Raw genomic sequence first — 27733 nt, 5'->3', positions numbered from 1 at the left:
CAGCGCTCTCCAACCCATGTTCCCCGAACATACAGACGTCTACTGCCTCCAGAACTGGGAGAGATACATATTGTTCATGATTTGCATCCACACATGCCCCAAATCTATCCAGTCCCTTTCCTAAAACTGTTCGAATCGGGGACTGCTTCTTGTGGCAGTGAGTTCCACCGTTTCACGATGTGGAAAGAAAAAACCTCTTCCATCTTCCTGCCCCTTAATTTCCCACTTTCTGGCTTCAGGGGACGAACCGTATCAGGAGGAAAAGGGTCTTCTGATCAGCTTCCTCCCTCCACTGCCAACAATTAGGCCCACCCGATACCCTCTCTCGATGCCCCGGCCCTGCCCGCCACATCTGTGTTTCCTCTCTCCTGCTGCTGGATGATTCTCCCCTTCACACATCAGCAGGCATGGCTCCCGGAGAGCCATCACGCCTGAAGGACACGAGGGAGCCACCGCCAGCCACCGCCTGCGTGCTTCCCTCCCTGCCTTGACCTCGCAGATTTAGAAGAAGGAGGAAGAGAAAGTTTCTGGTTTCCCCCCCAAAAAGAGGACCTGGAGGCGTTGATGCTTACTTTGTTAACGGTTGACTCACTGCTAGATTTTGGTGGCTTCAGGACGTGGTGGCCTTGGAGAAAAGCCTCAATTGATCCCCCATCAGATGCCACCCCTGTGGCCACTTTGGCATTGCAGGAAAAGGAGGCATTGGGGGAGGGGAAGAGAAAGCAGGAAAAAGGGGACACAAATTTATCCTTAATGCGCATGTGCTGGCCAACAGATCTAGGGTGCATGCGTCAACAGTACAAGAGCCCCCCCAAACCAGAGCGCTTGGCTCCCCCTACATCTTTATGCATGTCATCTACCCAACCCCCTCCATGCAAAACACACGCCTCTAGAACCCGGAGCATGGTGTTCGGGACAGCTCTCCATCCCTCGGGGCTGTGGGACTCCCCGCCACAAGGCGTAGCTGAGGTCTCGCCCTCTTCAGGGCTATGAAAAGGGGGTTCGGGCAGGGGAGAGACCCCAGGGATGGCCCAGAGCGACGGGGGCTCTGATGTCCAGGATCATACCTTCCCAACCCTACCCAGCTCTTTGTGGTTGTTAAGTTGACATGTGTGCGCATTGGGGGGGGGGGATCCTAGTGGAATTTGGAAGGTGATGGCTCCGGGGGTTGCTTGTCTATTCATCTGTCATTCTACATTTGTCTGTCTGTCTATGTGTCTCTCTCTGTCAATCTGTCCCTCTATCTGTATTCCACAATTTATCCTCCCATCCATCCATCCATCCATCCATCCATCCATCCATCCATCCATCCATCCATCCATCCATCCATCCGTCTGTCTAGCTATCTAGCTATTTACTTTTCAAAACTCTCTCTCTCTCTCTCTCCCTTCACCGTAATCAGGGTAAGGTGCATGCCAGGCACAAACACCCTCTCTTTAAAAAGGAAATGGAGAAATAAACTCTATTATGTGTGCATATATTTCCTTTGCTTGCGGTGCTTTGGTGATTCAGCTTTGATGATTCAGACGGCGGCCTGAATAATTCACCACCACCGAGGGTGAGATGAGAAAAGTGATCACAAGGAAGTGGGGGGGCGGCGGGATGTTGACGCGGCGCTCGGAAACGGGTCTTGACGGTTACGCTGGTTTGACCTTGGCGGTGCTTTGGAGAAGATGCAGATGGTCTTTCCTCGGAGGGTTTGGAACGGAGGCCGGAGGGGCCCTGGGGGCTAAGGAGGCTTCAACAGGGCCTGGATGGATGGAGAAGAGGTGGGAGTAGACTGGATGACCTCTAGGGAACCGCCGCCCTCTATGATTCCAAGAGGGTTGAGCAAGGAAGACAGATAAAGGGAGAGGAAGAGACTGGCAAGAGGAAGAAAATCCACCAGGAGTTGGTCATAGAAGGAATCACAGATGGGATACATTCCCTTTTTTTTTCAACACAGTGGATTCTGGGAACTGTAGTCCCCCAAAAAGGAGCGTGCACACACACACGCACACCCTAGTTCACAGCAGAGCTGCACAGATTTGTGTTTCAGGACCACAGCTCCCAGAATCCCACAGCACTGCTGCTTGGGAATTCTGGGACTTGTAGTCAAAAAAACACAAATCAGGATAACTCTTGAATAAAAGACAACGGATTTCTTCTCTCCTCCTCTGTTCGCGCTTCTGCTCTTTTCAGCGGGCTGCGGACAGTTCTGTGAAATGGCGCCATGGAGTGATCCCACACCCCAGCCTTCTCCTCCTGGTCTATAACTACAACTCCCATCGCTCCCAGCTAGCACCACCCTGAGTTGCATCAGCTAGGGGTGGTCGTTTTCAACAGGCATAGACACTGTTTCTCGATTTTTAGGATGGTTATTTTAATTTTACCTTGAGAGACAGACCTGACACGTTTCTCTCTAGTGCCAGGTTCGCTCATAAGCCTCTCCTTCCCAATTCTGCCAAATTAATTCCAGCAAAAGAGACATGCTTGAAGAAGGACCATGCCAAAAATACGCTTTTATTTCTCTTTGAGAAACCCAAGGGGTTGTGAGCAATTTCTCCTTCCCAGTCCCCACTGCCAATAAAATGCAGGGCTTTCTTCGTGCGATGGGTTTTCTCCATTATTTGTTCTGCACATCTATTGGAGAGAAAGCGTCTTTAGCAGAGGAAAGATCCCCATAACCTTGTCCCCACGGAAAAGGTCACGCCGCCGGCTGCCAGCTCTGCACTTCCGTAATGGAGTTTCTGTGTTTGAGGGCAAGCAGGCAAGGCCCTTGGAGGAAAACTGGGCCGGAGAGGGGGGGGGAGAGATAAATGCCCTTTTCAGGGGAGGGCAGGAAGCTGGGAGTCCAATTTTGTTTAGCCTCACAGCTTTTTCTTGAGATGAGGGGAAGGGGCAGATGGGCGCCGGAGTCTTGTGGGACGGGAGCATTAGAGGGACGCTCCTTGGCGAGCTCAAAACAGCCGCTTTGAGCACCGAGACGCGGAGGTGGATAAGGAATTAAAAATCTATTTTTTGCTTTTTTTATTTCTAAGCCCTGTCGGAATCCTGAAATGACATCATTTATAGGTTTTGGGGAAGGACGGCACATTTGGCAGGAGCGGGGGGGGGGGCGGAATTTATTCCAGGATGTTTGACTTATGAGAAGGGAAAGGCCCCCACGACCATACAGCCCCATTAGGTGGAGCCTGTAAAATGACTAAGGACTACAGATCCCATCATTTGGGGCAGAAGGAGGAGGTGGAGTAGTAAAGGATGCCAGAAAAGAGAATTTTTCTACTGAAAAATTCAAAATCAGGTTGTTCCAAATCAGTCTGTGGTGTGATGCCTGTATGTCCCCTGGGGGTTTCATTAGCTGCTGCTGGACTTTCTCAGCCATGGATCCTCCACCACCAGATGCAGTCTACCTGCATCTCCAATCTCCATCATGGATAGGAGCAGGCGCTTTCTTAGCACTGATTGGTCAGTCCTTGGAACCTAAATTCTGATGCTTCCAAGTCCACCTGGCGGGGGGGGTTCACTTGTCACTCTGTGACGTCACAGGTTCGAAGGAGGACGTAAGAGGGAAGGGGGGGAATGCCCGTCAAGCCACTGGCCAGGGGTGGTGTGACGTCACTGGCCCCGCCTCCGTTCTCGGGCAGGAACGTTCTGTTTGCGTCTGGTAGGAAGACCAAAGGATTTTAGCTTAGCCAATCAGGAACGGGGGTTCTACCAAAGCCCCGCCCGACGCTTCCCTGCCGTTATGCCTACTTTCTCCCTCTTCCCGCCCACTTCAGGGCAAAAGAAGGATCTTCCTGAAGCACTTCCGCCAGTCTTTCGGCGGGCCACTTCCGGTGAAGGTCTCCGCTCCCACCGCCTTTCTCTCCAAAGAGGCCGCGTTACGCAACTGAGGGACTTCCGCTTCGAAAGGGCCGGCCGCCATTTTGGGAAAGTCGCCTCAGCCAAGCGGGGCGGGGCGCCGCTCTAGGCAGAACGCAGAGGGCCTCCACTGCGCATGCGCGGAAAGTGACGCCTCTCTAAACTTCTCCGCGAATGCTTCTTACGCTTTCAGATAGTATGGCTATTTCCAAATTAAGAAATCAAACTATGTTCCCCCCCACACACGGTGGATCAGTACAGCCTCCGCCTCGACGAATCCCCTCAGAGGTGGGGGAAGAAAGCGAGGGCAAGTCCACTTCCGGTCGAAACCGGAAGTGACCGTCTCCATGACGCCGGCGTCCACTCCGGCGGCTCTCTCCACCCCCTTTCCCTTCCCTTCCCTCCCCGGCCGGGCCTCGGCTCCTCCTCTTCCTCCTCCTCCTCTTCCTCCTCCTCCGCCCCGCCCGCGCCCATGGGGGGAGGAGCAGGATGCGGGTCGTCACTTCCGACTGCGGGCCCTTCCCGGCCGCCATCTTGCGGTGTGGGGGGACGCGGGGGGCCCGGGGGCCGCGGCGGGCCGCTCGATGGGAAGATGCAGCGCGGGGTGCCGGGGGGCGGCGGCGGCGGCGGAGGGGGGGCGGGGCCTGACGCCGGGCTGGGGGCGGGGCCGGGGCGCGCGCTGCTGAGGCGGGAGCTGCGGCTCCTCGAGTCCATCTTCCACCGCGGCCACGAGCGCTTCCGCATCGCCCGCGCCTGCCCGGACGAGCTGGGCTGCGAGTTCCTGCCGGGCCCGGGCGGCGGGGGGCCCGTCCGTATCCATGGCAACATCACGGTGAGCGCGGGCGGCGGGGTGAAGGGGGGGTGAGGGGGCGCGGGGAAGGGAGGGGGGGAGGAAGGCGAGCGAGACGCTTGCCATTGGCCGAAAGGCCTCTCACTCTGGCTGGAGGGGGCGGGACTTGAGGGGGGGAAGGAGTGGGGTGAGGGGCCGGGTGTTCTCTGGAGGCGTGGCTTGGGAAGCCCCCTCCCCTCCTGTTGTTGCAAGGGCGGCGGGCGGGGCTTGAGGATGACGCGCCGCTCGTGGGCGGGGCCAAGGACGGGGGCGGGGCCAAGGACGGGGGCGGGGCCTCATGGAGTTGGGGTGCCCGTGATGGAGGATATTGGAGGTTGGGGGCGTCTAGAAAGAGCCCTAAAGGCTTGGCCTTCCCTCCCAAAGATCTAGGACAGGAGTTGGGGATTCTGGTGCCCAGAGGTGTGGGCGGACTACAATTCCCATCATTCCGTCCCCTTTGCAGGGGACGATGGAAGCCGGAGGCCAGCCCCATCCATGGCTCCCCTTCATGGCCTCCAAAGAGAGGACCTGTTTCTAAGGGGATTTGGGCGCCTGCAGGCAAAGGCAGAGAAAGCCCAGCACGGGCTCCGTCAAGATTTAGAGTCATAATTAAGACTGGAACGCGAGACCGTAATTAAGACCTTTGGCTGAGATGATTTAAACAGCCTTCACCAGCAAAGATGTGTTACTTGGGACCTTTTCGGAACTTTTAAAGCGGGAAAATTCCCAGGCTCTCCACCTCTTGCAGGATTCGGACGGCCTGGCCGTGTTTTGTTTCGGCGCATTATCATGTCCTAATTCTCTATTTGGCTTCATCGGGCCGTGGGAAGCGGTTCCGCCGGGGAGACCCTTGGCGAGGGGCACCGCCGGGTCCTGCGCGCACTCTCTCTCTCTGCCGCCCAGGCGGCCCTCATGGCTCTCCTCCCTTTTATTCCTTCCCCTAGGAGTCTTATCCGGCTGTCCCTCCGATCTGGTCCGTGGAGTCGGACGACCCCAACCTGGCTGCCGTTCTGGAGAGACTGGCGGACGTGAAGAAAGGAAACACTTTGGTGAGGGAGTGGAAATAAGAATAAGAAAAAAAGGAGCCCCTTTCGGGGAGAGGGTAGCTGCTCTGAAGATGGGGGCCCGCCTTCCGCCTCTTAACCTCTGCTCTCGTTCTCTCCTTGGGAAGCTCCTCCAGCACCTGAAGCGGATCATTTCGGACCTCTGCAAACTCTACAATCTTCCTCAGCATCCGGATGTCGAGATGCTGGACCAGCCGCTGCCCGCCGAGCAGGTAAACGTCTCTGAAGCCAAGGGGAATGCGCCCGTCAGATCAGGTCTAACTGTGAGGGGACGCCTTGAAGCCTTGGAAATGTTTTCAACGTCAGCCTCTGGTCAGAGCTAGTGAGGGGTTCTGGCAGTTATGGGCCACGTCATCCCGGTCTCAATATTGTCCTTAGCTGCTCCTTTCAAGTGGATGCTTGCTAGATATTTTTAATTACACTGCCCATTATCCCCTGCAGCAACGGCCAGAAGTATTTCCCTTGTCTTCTTGAACCAATAAGCAGTGCATCCATCCACCACAGAATGACTTGACTTACAGGATCCAGCTGTCAAACAGTTCTTTGGGTCACTTTGCGGGCGCTATCCTGTGAACAGGATAACCTAGCTCTGCCATCACAGATACCGTATTTTTCGCACCATAAGACGCACTTTTCCCCCACAAAGTCTGTGCGTCTTATGGAGCGAAGAAAACAGATTATATTTCCCTGTTTTCTTCTCCTAAAAAATTGGTGCATCTTATGGAAAGGTGCGCCTTATGGAGTGAAAAATACGGTACATCACATTCATCCACCTTAAACCCAAAGGAATTGGGTGCTTTTGAGGAGGCGTTTTTAATATCCACAATTCTAGAAGTAGTAACGCCTCTGTGGTTTATTTCTAAACATGAAAGTGACAGAAAGCAAGTTAAAGCAGTGGGGCATTGTAAGCGTAAGATGACCTGGCTTTTTCCCATTTCAGAAACTTTGCTAGACAGCTAACTGAAAAGAAGTAAGTGGCAATCCTGTTTTTGGCCAGGCTGATGAAAGTTCAATCCTTTTTGAAAATCACTTTTCTTTTTAAAGCATGTCTAGTCAGGGCTCTGGCTGCAGAAGCAGTTGGACCAGTAACAAAAAGGACAGTCATGACACAAGAGGAAAACAGGATGAGGAGGGTAGAGAAGACAAAGGCATTGGTTCAGAACATTGCCGAGTTCACGTAACCACTGGAAATGGAGCAGAGACTGTTTTATATCCAGTTTTTGGCGCTATCTACGTGTTGTAGTTGGTGTCAGAATGGTTTGCTAGTCTGTGCTTTGCTTTACGCTCTCCTTTTTTCTCGCTTCGTGTTCCGTAGAGCACCCAGGAAGAAGTCTCCTCAGAAGAGGAAGATGAGGAAATGCCAGAGGTATGAGTTCAGTTTTTATGCCTTTAAAAGAGAAATCCCAGGAACAAATGCCAGCCTTCTGTTCGCCCTCCTGCCAAGCCATCCTTTCATTGCTGTTCCCTTCAGAAATTCTGCAGCCTGAATGGTTGAGTTCCGAGATTAGATTCCAGCCTGAAAATCCTTGTTTTTCCCTCCCTCCGACCTCTCAGGATACAGAAGAACTCGACCACTACGAGATGAAGGACGAAGAGCCGGCGGAAGGCAAGAAGGCCGAAGACGACGGCATCGGCAAGGAGAACCTGGCCATCCTCGAGAAAATCAAAAAGAACCAGAGGCAAGATTACTTAAATGTACGTGTCACCTGGTGGGGAGGGAGGGGGAGTGGAAGGAGGGGTGGAAGGAGGAGGGCCACCGGCCGGACTTTCAAGAGCAGCCTTTCCTCTTGGCGCCCAGAGTGGGGCTCCTCTCAGATCGGCTCCTCTTTGGAAGTGCTTTTAGGCTCCCTGTGGGCAAAGTTGACCGTTGACTTCACTCTCCTGGGAGTGGCGTTTTTATATGCGGTCGAGTCTCCTCCGATTTACGGGCAACCTATGGACGAGGAACCTCCTGAGAGCTCCCGTCCTCAACCGCCCCGCTCAGCTCTTCCTGGGGGATCTTTTAGGCAGTCAATCCATCTCGCGTTTGATCTTCCTCTTTTCCTGCTGCCTTCCTCCTTTCCCACCCTGATGAGCTGTTCCAGAGAATCCTACCTTCTCTCGAGGTGCCCAAAGCGAGACAGCCTCGCTGTCAACGTTGTTAGTTCAGGCTCGATTTGATCGAGGACCCACTTGTTCATCTTTCTGGCCGTCCACGATATCCACAAAGCGCTTCTTCGGCACCGACGTGTCTGCTCCCAGCCTAAAATCCACGGCGGGGCAGAAAATGGCAGAGGTACATTCTCCCAGCTCCCATGACAGCCTAGATCAGCTGTGTGGTCTTGTCACTGCGCTTAAAATCTTCCCATCAGCGGTGTTTTTCCAGTCTTGGCCCTAAAGAGATAACTGTTACAAATTGCTAAGAGATCTGTGCTGTTTTGTGTTGTGACAGCTTGAACTCTCCTGCCTTGTCGCCCGTTGGTAGGGCTGGCCCTTGAACCAAAGTTTTGAATTTTAACAGACCTAACACTTAGAGAAATCGAATTGTTTTCACATTCCGAGGCGCCGAGATTCTCTCTCTCTCTCTCTCCTTGTGTTTCTTGAAGAAAGTATGTCTCTGCTTTGTAAAGACGCGCTTTGGGCAGAAGAGGTGGACTTGATAACGGGAAACCTTTGAGAGGGGAGCAGAATGGGTCAAAAGTTCTGTGTTTCTGAGGAAGCTAGTCCGAAGGTGTTTCTCTCTGGGTATCTTGTGCCTGCGCATGGACACCGTGAGCGTCAGAACAAAATTCAATCTTGACTCCTGAAAAATCAAGCTCGTTCTGGCTGTGCAGTTGCTGGATAGCCCAGTGGTTGAGGTATCTGGTTCACGTCTCCACAGTGCCTCCTTGACAAGGGCTGGACTTGGTGATCTAAAGGGTCCGTTCCAGCTCTGCCGTTCTAAGATTATTAGATTATTGTTACTCTATTTTGGCAATATCCATGAAGCCCAGCCTTGGGAAGAGCCACGAGCGTCATTTCAAACTCTTAACTCGCCCATAAACATCCTGTCATCCTCCAGAGTGACCAAGAAAGGAAATCTCAAAGGGGACCAAACAAATCTTTGATTCTTGCTGACTTTCATATTTCGGCCCTGTGATGTTGCTGATGTCCTCTTCTGCTTTATTCGAAGTCACGGAAGAGATGCTGGTTTTCCCTCTTTCCTTTGATGGCCTCAGGACTTTTTGCGTATGGAGATTCATGTGGTGAAAGAATTTTCTTTAAAAAAACAACAACCCTTCTTTGGCCCATATTAGCTGGGATGCTGTACATTTCTAGAGGCTGAGAGGGTACTCGGTTTCCTTGCCCTCCCCACTCACTCCTAGCTGAGCCCTTGGAATACACATAATCTCTCTTTATCCAGACATACTCCACTTCTCATTCTGTTACTTAAACAGGACTGAGCCTTTGAGTGAATCTTTGTTGCTGTCAGGTGTGGTTTTCTGCAGTATTCATAAATTGGTGCATTTGCTGATGGTTTCTACACTTACTGCTCTCCTGTTCTTTGGTTGGCTAGGATTAAGCGTGCTAAGTGATAACAACTTTTTAAGAAGCTTGGACTCTATAAGACATAAACAGCCAGCATCTGTTTGCTCTGCTCTTTGCCTTTGAGAAAGCAAGAATCATCTCCCTGACCTGCTAAGATTTTATTTTGTGTGTGTGTGTGTGTGTATTGCATCCTGAAAAATTGGGTGAAATGGACTGTTTTTATATGCCGTTAGAATCAATTTATCAGCCTTGTACTGTACAAAGTTTGCACCAAATGGCTCCAGCATAGAATCCTAGACATCCTAGATCAGGTTTGAAGCTTTTCTGGCTCTAGAGGCCGCGTCTCACTGCAAGCCGCCCGACGACACCTCCGTGGGAAGCCTGCAAACAAGACCCGAATTTGACGGGACCTTCCCGTTGGGGTTCTTTCAAGGCGGGCTGCTTCGGAACAGGGAGATGCTGATCCCGATGGTTAGGGCTAATAAGAGCAGAAAGAGAACCTAAAAGCATCAGGCTATAACCAGTGTTTCATTTACTGCATGGCTCGGAGAGGAGGCTACACACATAATGACAGGAGCCTCCTCTCGTTCAGGTTCCCCAACAGCTATTATATAGAGCATGCTATAGGACTGCAGTATTTAGGGAGGGGGAATAGATTCCAGGCCCCCCCCCCCCCCGGATGCAAAAGAACACGGGACCAGTGAGCATCATACACTTCTGTTTATTAGAGGCCATCTTTGGTCGATACACCCTGGAAAGATTTGTAAACACATATTTCTGGGTCTTTTTTTATTGAGTATTACAGCGGATTCCTGTCTTTCTTCTGAATCTGGAATTTGTATAGAGCTCTCAAGCCTGATAGCCATTAAGAAACGCTTCTCTCCTCCAGAAGGCATATTAAATGACTTTCGAAACCCTGCTCCTGAGGTGTGGCAGACCTTAATCCTACGTGGCATCCTTGGATCCTGTCCCAGTTTTTTTCCTCCCCTCTCCTTCCACGTTCCTGTGTTTTGAGACCGGAAGAAACCCCCCCCCCCCAATCTCTGTCCTTTGGGGAGGAACGGACGACCCTGTGTCTTTGGGGGGGGGGAATTAGAGAAGCGATACCGGTTGCTGGGCTCACAGAGATGTGAGCCTAACCCCAAGATTCCCCCCCCCCTTGCTCTCCCGTAGGGCGCAGTATCTGGGTCCGTGCAGGCCACCGACCGGCTGATGAAGGAGCTCAGGGATATTTACCGATCGGCGAGTTTCAAGGGCGGTAAGTACCTGCGTGTGGATTTGCTGGGGACGTTGGCGTCTGGTTTAGTCACGGGGGGTGTGTGTGTGTGATGGGCGGGTTGTAAGCCTAGCTCCGGCGTTGCTGCGGGTGGAACGGTTTCGCCATGGGTCAGATGGGGGGGGAGCTATTCACAGTGTTTGCCCACGAACCTCCTCTTCAGTAGCGTTGAATCCTCCTTTGTTTCTTCCTCCAGGGAACTACGCAGTTGAACTAGTGAATGACAGCTTGTACGACTGGAATGTCAAACTCCTAAAGTAAGTGACTCGTGGGAAGCAAGGCGGTTGCCTAGCCACACAGCCGGGCATGCTCTGTGACCTTCTAGGCATCATCCGCGATCTGGTTGCAAAGCCAGTTGAGAAGGATGATGTCGGGACCTCGGCCTTTCCGGCCGCGTACCCTTCTCTGCTTGGAACACGCTCTGTTTTGTTTATTTCTTCAAAATACTTTTTATTGGTTGGTTGGTTTTTTTAAATTTTTACCTCGCCCCTTTCTCCTTCAAAAAAAAGGACCCGAGGTGGCTTACATCCTTAAAAGACAATGTTTCTAGCTAAAAACAGGAGTTTACAGATACTAAAAAAAAAGATCAAACAGATAGCACAGAGAAATGGTAAACGAAAGCGGTATCAAAGCAGGAAGGCACAGCCATCCATTGAAAAAAACCCCACTCACGGCGCCCGTCATTGAGGGGAGGCCTGCCTGAAGAGCGAGGTCTTGGCCTGCTGGCGGAAGGAGAGCCAAGATTAAGATTTGGGGGGGGGGGGGCGAACCTGGTTTCCAGTGGCAGGGAGTTTCACAGTCTGGGAGCAGCCACCGAGAAGGCCCTCCTGTCCCGTGTCCCCCTCCAAACGGACCTGTGAAAATGACAGCGATCAAGGCCCCACAGTTCTCCAGACTCGGTCCCGCTGCCTGGGGAGATTCTAAGAATTGACATTTCTAAGCTCTCCCTATTTCGGGACCTGCGAGCAAGGGGCCTGGGATTTGAAATCGGCCTTCCTTGGGACCCCAAACGTTAGAAACCGCTCCTCCTCCTTTCAACAGTGGCCTCTGTAGCTACAGTAGCCTTAAGAGCGGGTTGTCCCTTCTCTGTTTAAATGCCCCCCCTTGGAAGAGAGCCTCCCCTTGGACCGTTGGGCTTGCCTTGGGTTCGAGTCCTCCAACTGCCCTGCCCAGCTGCCTCTCCTCCTCTGACGAACGCCCCCCCCCGTCTGCTCCTTGTCTTTCCAGGGTGGACGAGGACAGCGCCTTGCACAGTGACCTGCAGATCCTGAAGGAGAAAGAGGGGGCAGAGTTCATCCTCCTCAATTTCACCTTCAAGGTGAGTGGGACGGGAGGCTCGGCGGCTCGGGGGGCGACGAGAGAAGAGGGCGAAGGGTCGCGCTTCTGAGCACCCCGCTCAGCCTCCTTATCTTTTCCTTGCAGGACAACTTCCCTTTCGACCCGCCCTTCGTAAGGGTCGTGTCTCCTGTGCTGTCGGGAGGGTGAGTGCCCGATCCGCGGGGGTTTCCCGTTCTCCCCAAAGGCCCTGGGCTGGAGGGCTCGCGATCACACCCGATGTAGGGGCTTGAGAGCCGTATTACATGCCTGCAATTTTCTTTCTGCGTAGCATGGCATTTTACAGTTTAAAGTAATGTTATGCTATCTAATATTCAGGAAAAACCGATGTGTGTGTGTGTGGTTTTATTATCACCAATGTCGCACATCAAGAGAGAGGGCAGGGATAGGGCAGAACATGGCACACGGGTGGGTGGGTGGGGGGTCTTGTTTGCTCCCCAGCTTTTTGGTTCATTTCTCTGGGCCTTCCCCCCTTCCCTGCCTTTCTTGTCTTCTCCGCTCTGCGGCGCACAGGTACGTCCTGGGCGGAGGCGCCATCTGCATGGAACTTCTCACAAAGCAGGTGAGCCGCCGAGAGGACTGTTGGGCGGGCGGGCGGGCGAGGGTCCGCAGCCGCTGGCGGCCGACTTCACCCCGGCTTCCTCTCTCCCCTCGTTCCTAGGGCTGGAGCAGCGCCTACTCTGTGGAGTCCGTGATCATGCAGATCAGCGCCACCCTGGTGAAAGGCAAAGCCCGGGTCCAGTTTGGCGCAAATAAAGTAAGGGAGGGCTGTGGGTCGGGCTCTGATCCTCTTTTTCTGGTTCCTCGTCCTGTCCCGGCTCCACATTCAGGGCAAGAAAGGGTGGCTTCCCCCCCATCTTCAGGGCTGAGTGCCAGCTTGCGATGATCCAGAGGTGGTTTGAGTATAAATCCCGCCCTCCCCTCTGGTTGATTGTGCCCTCCTAGAAGGCATAGCCTCGTCGGTGAGGGCCCCGGGGGCCTCCCTCTCCGGTTTAAGCTAAGTTTATTGCATCTTAGGGGGTGGCAGGTACAAATCGGAACTCTCTGGGTCTTGAGCGACAATCTCTTTCCCTCTTCCTCCCCCCCCCCCGGCAGAACCAATACAGCTTGACAAGAGCACAGCAGTCGTACAAATCCCTGGTGCAGATCCACGAGAAGAACGGTAAGGACTAGCCACTTGGAAGCATTCAGATTTGGGAGGCAGAGAAGTCTGTTTTTTCAGGGTTGAGGGGCTCGCCCCTGGTCCCTCGGCAAAAAGTCCGGGACAGATCTTGAAAGAATGAGTTGCCAGCGTTTGATTCCTGGGAACAAGGAAGCGCAGAACACCCCCCCCAGCCCTGATTCAGCGCGTATGAGGGGCTGGTTGCCCTCTATAGCAGGGGTCCCCAGCCTCCGATCTGCGGCCCGGCGCTGGTCCGTGGGCTTGCAGGAACTGGGCTGCGTAGACACATCTCTGCTTCCCCCCACAAAATTTCCCAAAAAAGTTGGGGACCGCTGCTTTGCACAATTAGAGCCTAGGGAGAGCTGTCCTCAAGTTGTCGATAAGCCTGAAAATATTCAGATTTTAGACCGGAGTTATTACAGTAGCAGCCAACTCAAAGGGATGGAGAGCACCTTGTTTTTTTTTTCCTCCCTGGGTCACCCAGAGTTGGCAGCCAGTCTCTTAGGCAAATAGTCTCTTCTGAGCGGCCTACCCCACAAGACTGTTGTAAGGAGCAGAGCCGCCCCCCCCCCCAGAGATGGAGAAGGGGGAAGGAAACCCACCCTTGACCTGTTGGTGTTGTTGTTCTCACAGGCTGGTACACGCCCCCCAAGGAAGACGGCTAGCGCGTGGGGAGGGGGGACGGCCGAGCCGGCAGCCCGGGACCAAGCCTTGACTTCCCCACCGAACGCTGCGGCGCGCGGACCGTCGACGGACACCTCCTCGTCCTCCCCGGGCCAGGGGACGGCCGAACGCCCGCGCCGCGAGCCTCTCTCGTCGGGCCGCTCGGACGGACTGATAAAAACTGTGGCGCGGAGCCGGGCCCTGGGGCTCCAGGCCGATCCGCGCCGGGGGGCCGGGGCCGTTGGCACTCTTGCGGGGAAAAAAGGAAAACCACGAGAACACACCGCCACCCAACCCCCAACCCCCAGAAACTCGATTCTCTTTTATCGCTGGAAGCTTCTGGCTCCCTTGCAGTCTTAGAGCACCTCTGCCTCTGCTATGGATTTAATTTATTTTCTTATTTTCATGTACACTGCTTTTTTTCCGTTTTTTTTTTCTTTTTCTTTTGGTTACTGTGTATGATGGATGTGTAAGGGGAAAAAAATGTATCTTTGGAGAACAATTACATTTGTTAATTTGAAGGGGGGGTGCCGGTCTTCACCTCTGTCCATTTGGGGGAGCGAAGGGGAGGGATGTCCTGGCAGGGTACCCGGAGCCTCTCGGCTTTTAAATCCTTCGCCTTGTGTCCTTCGGTGCTCTCTGACCGACAGGAAAAAGAGGAGCCAACAAGACAAGCGGGTTTGGCTCCCAGTTGCTGACCGTCTGCAGACCTGGGTCCTTTGGAACCCCCTGCCACCAGATCCAGGAACGGCCGCCAGCCTGGACATCTTTTGAGAAGGGGATCGAATGTGTTTTTAAGGATGGCTGCGTCTCGCCTCAAATATCAGCTCCGGATGCCACAGAATATGACCCAGGGTGCAGCTGGCCTCTCATCCTACAGAAGCCCTTCATCTGATCCTCCGCAGCTGTTTTGCTTATTCCAATCCACGAGAACCCACAGTGGAAACAGCTTCACGCTTAAATATTTTGCGTTTTTTCTTTAGTCCAGTTGGGGAACTGCAGTGCCCTTTTACATTGAACCTCGTCTTTCTTAAGGGACTTCTTCCCATCCCTGCATGATGCCAGCCTTGCCTTGAAGTTGTGCCTAAGAACTAACGCCCTCCACGGAACATCCTGAATTTTTAAGACCGAGCCGGTCCTCCGCCACCAAAAGTCCCCTTCCTAGCTGGCAAGGTTTTCCAGAAGCAGCAGGAAGTTTCGCCTGGGTGGGAATAAGGCCTGTTTGTTCCAATTAGCCGTCAAGGGCTGGAATTGCTGAAGTTGACAAGGGATCACGGCAGAAAAGGCGTTATCAGCTGGAACGGGTTCTGCTGGAAATGGGGGAAACCACAGCAGAATCGACGCCTCCAAAAGCTGACGGCATCAGACAAAGGGAGAGATTGTAACCGAGCCTCTCGGGCTTTATCTTTCCCTGAACGTTTTAGGAAAACATGACAGGCCAGCTTATGGAACAGATTCCGTTTTTAATGATCCAGTGTTTAATGACTCCAAACTGGCCTCTCTTTGCAAAATCCAAAATGAAATTACAGAACCGTCCCTCGTCTTGCTAACCATACACCAGTTTGTGTGACAGCCTAGGTGTGCGTGGATCATGTCAGGAAGGAACCCGGGTGGGGGGGACTCCAGCTCCCATCAGCCGGAGCTGGCTTATCTCAATGACCAGGGATGATGGGGGATGTAGTCCAGCTTTTGAGGGGCCCTGGGTGCCCACACCCCTGGGATTTGGGGGGTCGGTAGAGGCTTATTTCAAGCTACATCTTCCTAAGTCACAACTTCCTTTTGACATAGGCTTCATTCAACAAAAAAAATACAATTTGTGCGAGAAACAAATGGCAGGTCCATCACAAAAGATACCTGACTTGCCCCTATCCGGGGGGGGTCGGGGCCAACAATGCCCATCTTCCTTAGCACAGGGGATAATGTGAGTGGTAATCCAGCTACTGGAGGGGGTATCAATTCCTTATAGAAGCGAGAGGCCCAGTGATCTGTTGATCCTCCACAAAGGTGGGACAGCAGATGAAAAACCCCAGTGAATCTTAGGAAAGTTTTCACAATGGGTCTCCCTCACCTCAACCCCCCCCAAAAAAAAAAACAAAGTTGAACGGCTGCCAGCTTGCTCGGTGTCCTCTCTGGAGTGCTTTCGATGCCTTCCTCTTACGCTGCTCGGAGGACAAACTTCAAAATCTGTGGCTGCAAACAGCAAAGAAACAATATATATATATATTGATATATATATCAATTTTCAGATGGACAGACAGAGAGCCCGCAGCCGAAACATCTCCTCTTACCTCCTCTGATGGGCCGACGACGGTCCCTTCTATAATCTCCCTCCTCATGAGTTGATGGGGTAAAACCTCTGGCAGAGAGAGAGAAATGCTTATTTTATTTATTCATATGACTTGTATGCCGCCTTTTTTTCCTCCCGCAGGGGACCCGAGGCTGCTCGCAAGAACTAAAACAAAACGACGGTATTTTTTTAAAAAATAATACTATATACCGGTAAATATATTTAAAAACCACTGAGCATGCTTGAAGGGGAAAAACCATTTTAAAAAGCACTCAACGGTATTCAACGTACTATATAAAGATATTAAAAAACAACTGAGAATGTACCGAGATTAAAAACCAAGAAGAAAAACAACTTTAAAATATTTCAAAAGCACTCAACGTTATTAAAAATTAGCATGCATAAAGATTCACCAAGGTGAAGACCTGTTTGAAGACACGAGTCAAAAAGGCGTTACTACCCTCTATAGTTCCTTTTTTTAAAAAAAAAAGCAGAAATGCAGACTTTTTTTTTTCCAGCGTAAGCACCCAGATTTTTTTCAGCACCCAGCAACATCGGGGGGGAAGGGGGCTGCTGGCATGGTTCCCTCCCCCCCCTCAAAAAAAAATATATGGAAAGCCCTCTGGTTTAAATCCAGGTTCTAATAATAATAACAACCCTGGAATGGCAGAGCTAGAAGGGATCCTCTGAATCATCCTGTCCAGCTCCCGTCAAGGAGGCGCAGTGGGGCGGGGGGATTCGAACTCCCAACCTCTAGCCCCGCAGCCAGATGCACAACCCACTGAGCTACCCCGATGTTCTGCAGTGGGGAAAAAATGCACAGAGGCATGCAGGCGCAGCCAAAACTGCTTTGGGAATTAATGCCGTAGGTCCCACGGACCTACTCATCCAGCGGGAACAGGGATGCAAGGCGCTTACCATCCTGAAGCACGAACGGCTGAGCCAGAGGGCTGATCGCCCAGAACCTGTCCTCGTCTAAGTGCCGCAGGGAGTTCAACGGGACGGCGATCGAACGCCCCAAATCCATAAAGAAAACAATTGCCAGATCTTCTCCCTGGTCCAAAACCCAGCACCTCAAGAGGAGAAGCAGAGAGTAAATACATTTTTAATACAAAAAAAATCCCCATTTTTATTTTCGTCCAGCCCACGGTTCGGTTTCCTCTGGAGGAGACCCAGAAAACCCGGCGTCAACTTGCGTCGAAGAGAGTAATCGCAACAACCTTCTCGCCGTCCAAGAGACACAGAGATTTCGGGCTCTCTTGCCAAAAGCTCTTGGCAGAGTTGCAAACTGGAGAAAAGACTTTTGTACATGGACACCTTTTTTTTTTTTTTTTTTTTTTTTTTTTTTTTGCAAAATAGTCCCAAAGGAGATACTGTTTAGAGTCTGAAGCAGTAGATGGGTTGCTCGAGTATTTCTACGCACCCGTGAAGTGTTTGCTCATGCTTTGCTTCTCAAAAACAGGGAATCCTAAAGACGTTTTACAGCAAGACACCCCCGTCATGGTGGCGGATCGGTTCCAAGCCCTCCCAATGGATACCAAAAAAGGCAGATGGTAGTGAACACTCTTATACTAGCAAATGCTCTCGCTCATTCTAGTGGCCAGCTCTGATAATTTCACCTTTAGAAATATATACCGTATTTTTCTGTGTATAAGACTATACTTTTGTCTAAAAGACTAAAAATTGAGGGTCATTTTATACACGGAAGTAAGCTGAGGAAAGAACAAAAACAAGTGGAGGGGAAAGCAGGGATCAAAGCGATCCTGCAGCACTTTGATCCCTTTTCCCCTGCACATGCTAAGCCCCACTTAGATTTCTTAATTTTGGATTAGAAAAGTGGGGGGCGTCTTATACATTGAAAAATACGGTAGTTCTACTTTTTTAATATTTTCATATTGTGGATAAGTGAATCAGTGGATACTGATCCTGTGGATAAGGAGGTCCTACTGTACACAAAGAGGGGAAATGGTTCTCAATCTCACTCTCAAGCTGGAGGTGAAGAGACGTTCATGCGTCTTTTGAATGCCCGCCTTAAGTGTCCCCAACTGACCTGAGAGACAGGCTCAATCCACTCCCGGGCCCCTAACCTGTTCCAAGCGGTCTCTTCCTCTCCCACACTACACTCCGCCAGGCAACGCATCCCTGTCTGGACATCCCGTTTGGCCAGAAATGGCAACCGGCGCTCCGCTTCGGCCAAGACCGTGAACAGCGTCTGCATCTTTTGGTGGCATTCCTGCATTGGGAAGAAAAAAGCAGCGTACGCAAAACAGCCACTGCTGAGTCCCTAGCCCTCATCGTGCAATCAACGTTCCGTGTAAAAGGAAGTTCTCTTGTTTTCGCGACCCACGTGCGCCCATCCGTGCCCCGAGGGCAACCTCTGACCTCTAGGCCCTTCCCAGTCGGGGCTGTTTCACCCCAAAAATGGTGGCTAAAGGCCTTAGAGGTTATTGAACAACATTCAGCTGCATTGCAGTGCGTGGCCCGTTGCAGCTTTTCGTGGGCAGAAGTGGGGGGGAAATACCACGATTTTGTTCTGCTGGACGGGGGTGAGAAAGATCCACTCTGCCTGAAGCAAGGGCCGAATGAATGGACACCGTGCTGGGCCACCCATCCCAGGCGCTCAGCAAGGGATTATGGGTGTTGTAGTATAAAAATTCTGGCGGATCAAGTCATTCCCAACACCTGGGTTACAGAAGTCAAACAAAGGGGCCCTCCTCTCTTCTAGAAGGCGGACGTCTGAGCCAGCGCACCTCCGGCACGAACCTCCGTCAGGCGGATAGCCCAGAAATACGGCGTCTGCGGGAGCGTGTCCATCACGAGGAGCCCCGTTTTCCCCTGGACGTTGGCCACGGAGAACAGCCACGTTGCGTCCTTGAAGCACTCCTTGCACATCTGCAGCAAGAACGAACTCCTAGGGAGGGGTCAGGGGTAGGATTGGTGAGACTAAAGCAAAACAGTTACCGTATTTTTCGCACCATAAGACGCACTTTTTTCCCACAAAACGGGGGGTGGAAAGTCTGTGCGTCTTATGGAGCGAAGAAAACAGATTATATTTTCCTGTTTTCTTTTCCTAAAAAATTGGTGCGTCTTATGGAAAGGTGCGTCTTATGGAGCAAAAAATACGGTAATCAGTTTTTTTTCCCCCAAAAGGTCATCAAGACCAACCTGGAGAGATGGTGAGGTTGGGAAAGCCCTCCTAAATTAGCCCGGCTAATCCACGGGGACAATCGGACTCCTTACTCTTATTTTTATGGTCTTGATACCATCTCCTATCGAAGCCCTGTCTGGTGAGCTTCTGAAAACCGGACAAGACGGATTCGTTCAGGGTGGTGCGATATTATCCCTTCGATAAGGCTAATTAGCTCAGGGGAATCCAGATCACTAAATTTAATTGCAACATGAATAACTGGCCAAGAGTGGGAACAAACTGGAGGTTTCTAAAACCACATCCAAAGTTTAGCAAATTCCCAACGGTGTTCATTTTTTCCACATTTTTTTAATTAGCTGTCCCCATTGCAATTAACACCTGCTTTTCAAGGAACTGGGCTTTTAAGTAAACGGTTTTAATTCCACGTTCTTGACGCTCGTCCTTGTTTGAATGCTTCTCAGTCACTTTCCATGTATCCCTTTTTTTAAAATTGCAAAGCGTTTGGTGGGGGTGGTTTATAATATTTTCCTTGCAATGAAAAGTGGGGAAACTTAAATGATGATGGCAATCGTTTAAATAACTGGGGTAATCAATCCGCAATCACATTTCTATCAAGAGCAATTTCTCCATCTTTTGCGCTTACCGCATCTCCATGGGAACAGCATAACGGACCTCCCGCATTACAGAGGGACAAAGCTGAGCATCGCTTTTTGAAACAGGATCTGGAGGAAGAGGAGACGGTTGGTATAGGATGTTTATCTAAATTGGGCACAGCTCTTTCAAGTCGGAAACTTGGATGACAGGCGCCAATGCAAACAGAACGATAACACAAATACAGATTCCCGAAACTCCGATTCTACCTCCTTAAAAAAGGGGACAAGAAATCTCCAGCATGTATCAATCCCAAGTGAGCCACGCTTAATCTATAGGATTGGTTTGCTTTTTTTTCCTCTGCCCTCCGCAGCGTTTTTTCCTCTAACGCTGTGTCTTTTCGATCTGTAAATCCACCAACATCCATGGCCTTATTGTGATGATGTGTCGGCTATTCCCAGAGATTGGGAAACTTACTTCTGCTGGATTGCCGGTCCCTAAATCCCCGAGCTGGCGTTGCCAGGTGGGTGAGAAAGGAGATTTCCCATGAAACCAGGGCGTCCTGGAAGACTTTCTGGCCAAAAATACTAAAAAAGGTTTCAAATCTATACACTGATGTCTTCTCTCTCTTTGATCCCTATTCCACTGCTTTTGGGAAACATCATAAAGCTGCTCCAAGCCATCGGCTGCACCCCGGAGAGGCGTCAAAGGCATGCACCAAAATGAAATGAAGCAGAGAGGAGAAGATAAACTTCAAAGGACAACGTACCGCAATTAAGTCCAAGTTCTTCCCAGGGCACCTCTTCCAAATCCTTAGAAAGACAAAAATTTGCCCCCCGTTACTGTCCCGAAACCCAGACACGCAGGCCTACCTCGCAGGGTGACCGGAGTGAGGGATCATCGTGAGAGAGAGAGGGGAAGGAGGGACTGCGCCCAAACTTTTCCGGGGGAAAGGACCCAACTAAAATATAATCCATGATTATCCGTCGCTCAGTAACGACGCAGGCCTAATTAGCTCCCACTTAAGAAGTCTAGGAAAATTTGGACAGAGGAGAAATTTGATGGCGGGGGAGCAGAGACTGGATTTTTGGGGAGGAGGCTGGAAAGGAAAAAAGGAGGAGGAAGAGGAGGGGGCCTTTACCGGCATCTCAGCGGTGTCTGGAGGAGATTCGTGGACCGGCTGCTCTTCATCCGTGGCCCTCTGTACCGGCATCTCGGTGGTGTTTTGGGGAGATGCGCAGACCTGCCGGTCCTCTTTTGTAGCCCCCTTTGGCAGCTTCTCTGTCCTGTTTCGGGGCGGCCCGTGGCCCTGCCAGTTGTCCTTCAGGGCCACCGTGATCCGCTGCCCTCCCCACGGGATTCCGTTCAGCCTCTGGACCGCGAGCTGCGCCGCGTCCGGGGAGACCAACTCGACAAAGCTGAAACTGAGAAATGGAATAAGGATCCAGGTTATCCGTTGCCCGTCTTAAACCTTTCCTAACACCCTCGCAAACCAAGCCAACGCCCAGAGGCCGTATGGGGTTAACGCAATGATTTCCCGTAATTCTTCGAAGGACTTCCGTACTTATTTAAATCCCACTGAGCTTGTTTTTTCGTCACGTTTTGCCAAAAAAAAATATCTCCTTTTCTACCATTCGGATCCATCGGTTCACCTCCTATATAGAAACCACGTAATGTAACCTGAACGCCGGAAGGAATTTCAACGGCGAGACGCATACCTTTTGAAATTAGAAAAGAATTTCTTCACAGACTTCACTCCGAAGTCCTTAAGCAGAACGGCAATTTCCACCTACGTGGGAAAGCAGAGGAAAGAAACTCACATTTTGATCGACTGTGCCACGTATTTTTGAATAATCATAATAAACGTGTGCCATTCAAGGTAATTTTGACTTATGGGCATCCTTTTTAGAGTTTTCTAGGTAGAAAAGACTCAGAAGTGCTTTACCCTTTCCTTCCTCTAGGGGGAGCCCTGAGACAGTGCAGCTTGCCCAAGGCTACCCAGGCTGGCTTTTCTGCCAGGAAGCACAATGGGGAGGATTCGAATTCCCAACCTCTGGCTCCACAGCCAGAGACTTAAACCACCGAGTTATAAATGCCTGCATGATTGCGGTGGCCAGATTAGAAAGAAAGAAAGAAACTGAGAACAACTTCTTTCTGAGAAGAAAAAACCCAATTAATAAAAAGTGTCTAGGCATCATCCTTGTTATCGTCATGTTTTCCCCAAGGAAATGGTACGAGAAGGGCTGAATTCAAAACCAAAACACAGATGAAGAATAAAATCCCAAATACCACCTCCTTGACATGCAGGGGGAGATTTCCGATGAATATTTCCTTCTGCTTATTCTGGGAGAGCCCTGGAACAAGGCAAATGGGAGAGGCTCTGAAAAAAACCAGCCAAGTTAACAACACACAACCGCCACCATCCTTAAAACTTTTTCTGGTTCTTTGAGGGTCAGGAAGAAAAGGAGCAGCTCTTGGAAATTAATTTAAATGGAGTAGCCAAAGATTTTTTTTGGGGGGGGGGGGGGAATTCCCATGTGGCTGAAAGACCTGATCCTGCTTCCAGAGTCTTTTAATTTACTCGCCTCAGCGTTTGGTACTTACAACGCTGGCCCCTTTTTTGTACTTTTGAGGTTGCTTGTTGACGGATCTCTCACTTCTATAAGGCATGTCTTTCTTTATCTGCTTCTCCAAAAAGTATTATTAGGGTGGAGAAAAATCAATGATTTTTAAAACAAAATCAAAGGGATTTCAATCTCGATTTAAATTTTAAAAAATCATTTTTAAAAATTTAAATCTGATTTTTTTTAAAATTAAAATTATGGTTTACCTTGTGATTTAAATCGTGATGTACATGAATTTGATTTAAATCACATCCACCCTGATGACGATCAGAATATTCATAGGTATTTCCTTAAATAATAATAATTGTTACATCATAGGTATTTCCTTAAATAAATAAACATAATTAGTTAAATATCAGTGTAATTATAACTATAATAATAATAATGAGTATTATTACACAGATATGTAACTGATACTTAGGTTTTTGATTAAAACTTGAATCTATTATATAATACTAGTCAATGTTTTTTATTATTTTGATAGACTCTGTCTGGTATTTTTGCATGATAATGATGATGATGTTATTCTTTCAACGCATCAGTTGGCTTGATTTTCCATTAATGGAAAAGCAACATTTTAAAAGCTTAACGCAATAACGATATATAATGTTCTTTTCAAACTCTGGGCCGTAATAATGGTCATTATTGTTATTACAAATAATTATTACAATTAGGGCGATGATCGGTAAGCTGCTTGGAGCATCTGTCAGCGGCAGACCCCCCCCCCCAAAAAAAAACTCTCGCCTTCCCGTGAGGGTCTGCCCTCCACCTCGGATGGAGACCTTCCACCCCGACGCCCCTCTCGCCTGCCCAGAAAGAGCGCAGGGGACGCCAGAAACAGGACACAGCTAAAAATATTCAGACAATGGCTTTCTGACTCTTGACCCCAAGCAGGGCGAAAATATTTGGTCCTCCCGGATTCCCCTGCTTGGAAAATCCGGCAGGCCCACAATGTAGAAACCCAAGGTCAGTGGGCTGCGGGAAGGGGGTTTCAAAATTACGGTTCCCATTTTCCACCAAACGGGCCCCCCCCAAATCACCCCACCCTACAAATTAATACAGCGTCTCCCACACTCGCACTGCCTGCCTTACAAACTTTGCAGGGGGGAAATGAGGGCTTTAGAAGCAGCCACCCCCCCCCAAAAAAGTCAATTTTGCTCATTTTTGCTGGCACGATTCGAGCGGCGTGGACGTGAAATCTTGCCCAAACTTTCGCAGCGCAAAACCTACCACCCGTTCGGAGCGGCCCGGGTTTGGCTGGCTTCTTCTGGGGCTGGGCCTCAGCCCGGCCTTTTCCGCGGCTCGTCCTGCAAAGCGAGAGAGACGAGAAGCCTTCAAAATCCCTCCCGAGTTTTTAAATCAAGTCGCCCGACTTGATCCCCGGAGATATAAAACCCTCGTTGGACGTTTGTGTGTGTGTGTCTTAAAACGGGCACATTTCCAGATTGAAATGAAGAATGAAAGAGTCAAGCCATGGAATGCATGCATGCTGGGGACGATGGGTCTCGTAGGCCCAAAGGGTCAAGGGGCAGCTGGCTTGATTAGCCATTGAGAAGACTTTATTTTATTTTCACATCCTGTTCATATTCTTTCTTGGAGTTAAAACTTTGGTTTAATGTTACTTTGACTGCTACAGGTCTGGGTTTTAAATTTCTTTTTTTTTTCTTCCCCCAGTGGTGTTAAATAGAGACTGGGGTGTGTGTGTGAAATAAAACGAGGTCTGACCACGTCTCCCTGTACGAGGATATTTTTTATTCCTGCCTCTGTCGACCGCCCTCGTTTTTCTGAATACTCACATCCTCAAAAGATCCAGAGAGAGAAGAGGGACCTAGAAAATAAAACCAGAGGTTAATAGTCTGAGAAGACCAGGGAGAAAGAGAAGCAAAAAAAAGGGGGGGGCCTCCAAGATGTGGCTGGACTACAACTCCCATCCGCCCTGGACAGCACTGTGGCTAATGCTGGGATATGTAGTCCAAAACATATGTAGGCCTTCACCTGCTCCACCTGTTCTCTAAGCACCTGTAAGGTCTGAGACCTTTCAGGGTAATTTTATCTTTCAAATCTATCTATCTATCTATCTATCTATCTATCTATCTATATCTATCTATCTATACATATATATATATATATATATTTTCAACACCTACCTCCCTTCTCTTTCAGTCCCTGGGAATAATCGGTTCCGAAGGTAAAGGGCGTCAAGCGATTGAGAATCAATATATGGAGAAAAATAATGTTTAAGGAAAAAAATAACGCATCTCTTGTTCCACAGTAGGGATATTCTCTCCTCGTTCCTGATGCTAACATTAAAAGCGTTACTTACCGTTCAAGGGAAAAGCTTTCCCATCGGAGTCATAAATATTGTAAAGCCATTAATTTTTATAAATATGAGGAATAGGGCAGGCATAATAACCCTATAAGCACAAGGACGGCGATTATAGAAATATTATAAACATAATTATTCTATAAATATAAGGGTGATAATTAAATATCACAAATATTATACAAGTTATATAAATATTATAAATCTAAAGAATGTAATTTTTTGCGATGGGATCTTGTAATTCTTCCCTCGGCTTTAGGATCTGGACCAACCAGAGGAGGAGGAAACTGGCACGTTTTCATTAAATACTTCCGTTTGTTAAATACATTGAATAGGTATATCTTTTTAGTCATTAACTGCATCTTTTATTGTATTTTAATTGTTGTAAGCCACCCAGAGACCTTTGGGTAGAGTGGGCGGCATAAAAGTTAAAATGAATGAATGAAAATGAATGAATGAATGAATGAATGAATGAATGAATGAATGAATGGATGGATGGATGGATGGATAAATGAATAAATAAAATACTTCACAGATCTAGAAAAAGATTAAGGGAGCTGCTCTTTTCAGCTCCTGCTCCGTAGGGCATCTATGCCTTGGTTTATTTTATTTTTTTTAAGGCTGGGGGGACTACAGCACCCATGAACCCCCACCAGGCGGATGGGAGCTGTAGTCCAAAGGCATCTGGAAGGCAAAGCCTCTCCAGGTCCTGGGTTCGAGAGCCAGGCTTGCAATTTGGAAAAAGTTCTGGTCCCGAGTGAGACTCAAAGCCTTGCTTTGGGTCAATGTATGTTTCCGCCCTCCCTGGCCAACCCTGCAGGGGTGTTGGGGGGAATAAAGTAGGGGAAAGCTGGAGTCGTGGATGCTGGGCAGCAACGAAGCGTGCTGTTGCATCCGAAAGGCTACCAAATTTTGCATTTGATGCAAAGGTGCAAAAAAAAACCCCAACAACTTAAATTTGCAACCCAACTAATCTGGTGCGCCATGCGTGCATTTAAAACTCATTTTGTATTTTTTTTGATTAAAATAAAATAAAAAAAATAAAACTCATTTTATCCCATTTTAAGCTCCAGAACTCTCACCTGCTAGAACGCGCATTGACCCACTGGCGCATGCGCACCCCTTCCCCTCTTTTATGCTAAATAGCCCCTGCCACCGTCCAATCGCGTCCTCCGCCTTCCCGAACTCGGGGGAGGGGGGCGCGGCCTCCGAGGAACGGCTCCGCGGGGTCCAAGTGCCCGTTGGGTTCTCTGCGCCGGGACAAATGCGAATTCACTCCCGCCGTGTAGACGCAGCGCCCGCTGTCCATCGGGCATTTCCTTATTTTTCATGCACCCTTCCCCCCCCCGCCGTTTCCTTTCGCTTTTGCAGGCTATTTCAATTAAACCCAACGCCATGGAATACCATATGGAATATGGAACACCATTTTTAGTATATTTTTTTACATTCTGGAAAATCCATGCAAAATCGAGGGACCTGATATTATTTCATTGTATTATTTTATTTTTTTTTGCAGAGTATTATGTTTCACTTGCTGGCGCTTCTAATGCCAGGAGAAAGGGGACTGGCGATCTTGGAAAAAATTTTATTTCTTTGCAAAAAAAAAAGCCGCCACCCCCCCCCCCAAATTCCATGCATTTCCTGTTCCTCGCAGGACCTTTCCTTAAGTCTTTTTGCTTCCGATCTGTTTTTGGTGGTCATTTCTGTTGACCATCCTTAGCAAGGGGTGTGTTTGATTCTTTGAAATCTTTGTACGCTTCACTGTTTCTGGCTTTTAAATGTTGCCTTTTAAATGACGAAAGCCGCCCGGGGGGTCCTTTTTAAGGAGAAGAGTCCGGTAACTAACAAACAAGCAAAAAAAAAAAAAAACACTTTTTATTGGTGGGGGAAATTCTGATCCCCCCTTTTTTGTGTTTTAGATTTAGCAAAGGAGACCTTTCTGTCGTTAACCAACTCCGAAAACAATGCATTAAACAAACAGCCCAGGAAATGTATATATTTCCTGCCCGTCGGATATACTGTATATAAATAACACAAACACGTGTTTATGTATGTATGAATGCATGCGTGTCTGTTGACTAAATTGCCTCCACTTTTTGCAAGGGGGTCGTTTAAAGACGCGTCCCCGGCCGGGCTCTTTGGCTGCGCGCCTTTTGCGCGCCCTTTGCGCGCCCCGCTGGCTTTGCGCCTCCCGGCCGGAGCCAGCCAGGATCGGCCGCCCCCAGCCGCCCCCTTTCGGTCTCCGGATCTGGGCGGGGAGCTTCCCGCAGCGGCCGGCCGCCCTCCTCGCTCGCCCTGCCCGTCGGAGAGGCTGCGATCCAGGCGCCGGACAGAGAGAGAGAGTCAGAGACGCTCGTCTGGCCAGGCAGAGGAAGCGCACCAAGGATCGGGCCCCCACCCCACCCGCGCAGGATCGGGTAAAAGGGACAGGAAGGGTCCTTTGGGGGCATCAGCCTTCTCCATCTCTCCACCCCCAAGCCATCATCCTGGGTCCAAAGGGTTACCCCCCCATCCTTGGGAAAGACCCCCTTTTTCCTCCAAAGAAAAGCTGATCCTCGCAGGACCAAAAAGGAGCCCAAACGCCCCCCATTTTGCCTTCCTAGAACCCCCCCCCAGGAAATTCACCAAGCCCCCCCCCCACCAGGTCTGCCTGCATCCCCCCCAACTGCACCTCGCCAGCTGCCCAGTAATTCGGATTTTTAGTGCCTTCCTCCAAAAGAAATGTAGGGTGCCTTTTAGAAAGGTAGGCCCCCATTTGCAATTTTGGGGGGGGGGAATCTGAAGTAGTTTAACCTCCCCCCTCCCTCCTGTGCCTTCCCCCTTGGTCTAAAAAAAACCTAATTTAAAGCAATTTAACTCTAGAATCCCGTCTTTATATGGCTAGAGGTTGAGAGCCCACCCCCCAGCCCATTGGACCCACTTTTGAGCCCCCTCCCGGGGCAAAAGGTGAGGGTCCCGAGCCCTGTCCAGGGCCCTTCCTCGCCTCCGCCCTCTCACCACCCCATCCCATAATAGTCGCCCTAATAGTTTCCTCCTCTCCAGCTCTCCGCTGCTGACCGAGGATTTGTTCCCGGTTGAATC

General features: G+C 50.1%; 2 protein-coding genes across 3 annotated transcripts; one reads left to right on the top strand and one right to left on the bottom strand.

Annotated features, from left to right (window-relative positions):
• Positions 1-4420: 4420 nt before the first annotated feature.
• Positions 4421-14200, top strand: UBE2Q1 (ubiquitin conjugating enzyme E2 Q1). The gene is made up of 13 exons (XM_072984435.2): positions 4421-4675; positions 5617-5721; positions 5844-5948; positions 7052-7102; positions 7291-7431; positions 10417-10501; positions 10716-10776; positions 11747-11837; positions 11942-12000; positions 12368-12416; positions 12516-12611; positions 12950-13016; positions 13650-14200. Exons 1-13 carry the CDS (start codon positions 4436-4438, stop codon positions 13679-13681), a joined length of 1182 nt encoding a protein of 393 aa, XP_072840536.2. The 5' UTR covers positions 4421-4435; the 3' UTR covers positions 13682-14200.
• Positions 14201-15122: 922 nt separating this feature from the next.
• On the bottom strand, positions 15123-25894 carry TDRD10 (tudor domain containing 10). Of its 2 annotated transcripts, none has more exons than XM_078382240.1 (13): positions 25735-25894; positions 24126-24157; positions 23560-23636; positions 21998-22059; positions 21424-21494; positions 20847-21129; positions 20475-20517; positions 19758-19836; positions 18730-18877; positions 18054-18199; positions 16885-17039; positions 15968-16035; positions 15123-15869 (listed from the first exon to the last, which is right to left on the bottom strand). In XM_078382240.1, coding segments are annotated over exons 2-13 (1170 nt in total). In that variant the 5' UTR covers positions 24128-24157; positions 25735-25894; the 3' UTR covers positions 15123-15833. The 2 variants fall into 2 exon arrangements, with proteins under 2 accessions (XP_078238366.1, XP_078238365.1); XM_078382239.1 differs by lacking the exon at positions 25735-25894 and adding an exon at positions 24477-25228.
• Positions 25895-27733: the final 1839 nt, after the last annotated feature.

The sequence above is a fragment of the Pogona vitticeps genome, chromosome 15 (genome assembly GCF_051106095.1).
Source record: "Pogona vitticeps strain Pit_001003342236 chromosome 15, PviZW2.1, whole genome shotgun sequence".
Classification (NCBI taxonomy): Eukaryota; Metazoa; Chordata; class Lepidosauria; order Squamata; family Agamidae; genus Pogona; species Pogona vitticeps.
Note: the sequence above shows the minus strand (reverse complement) of the source record. Positions and strands in the feature narration are given on the sequence as shown.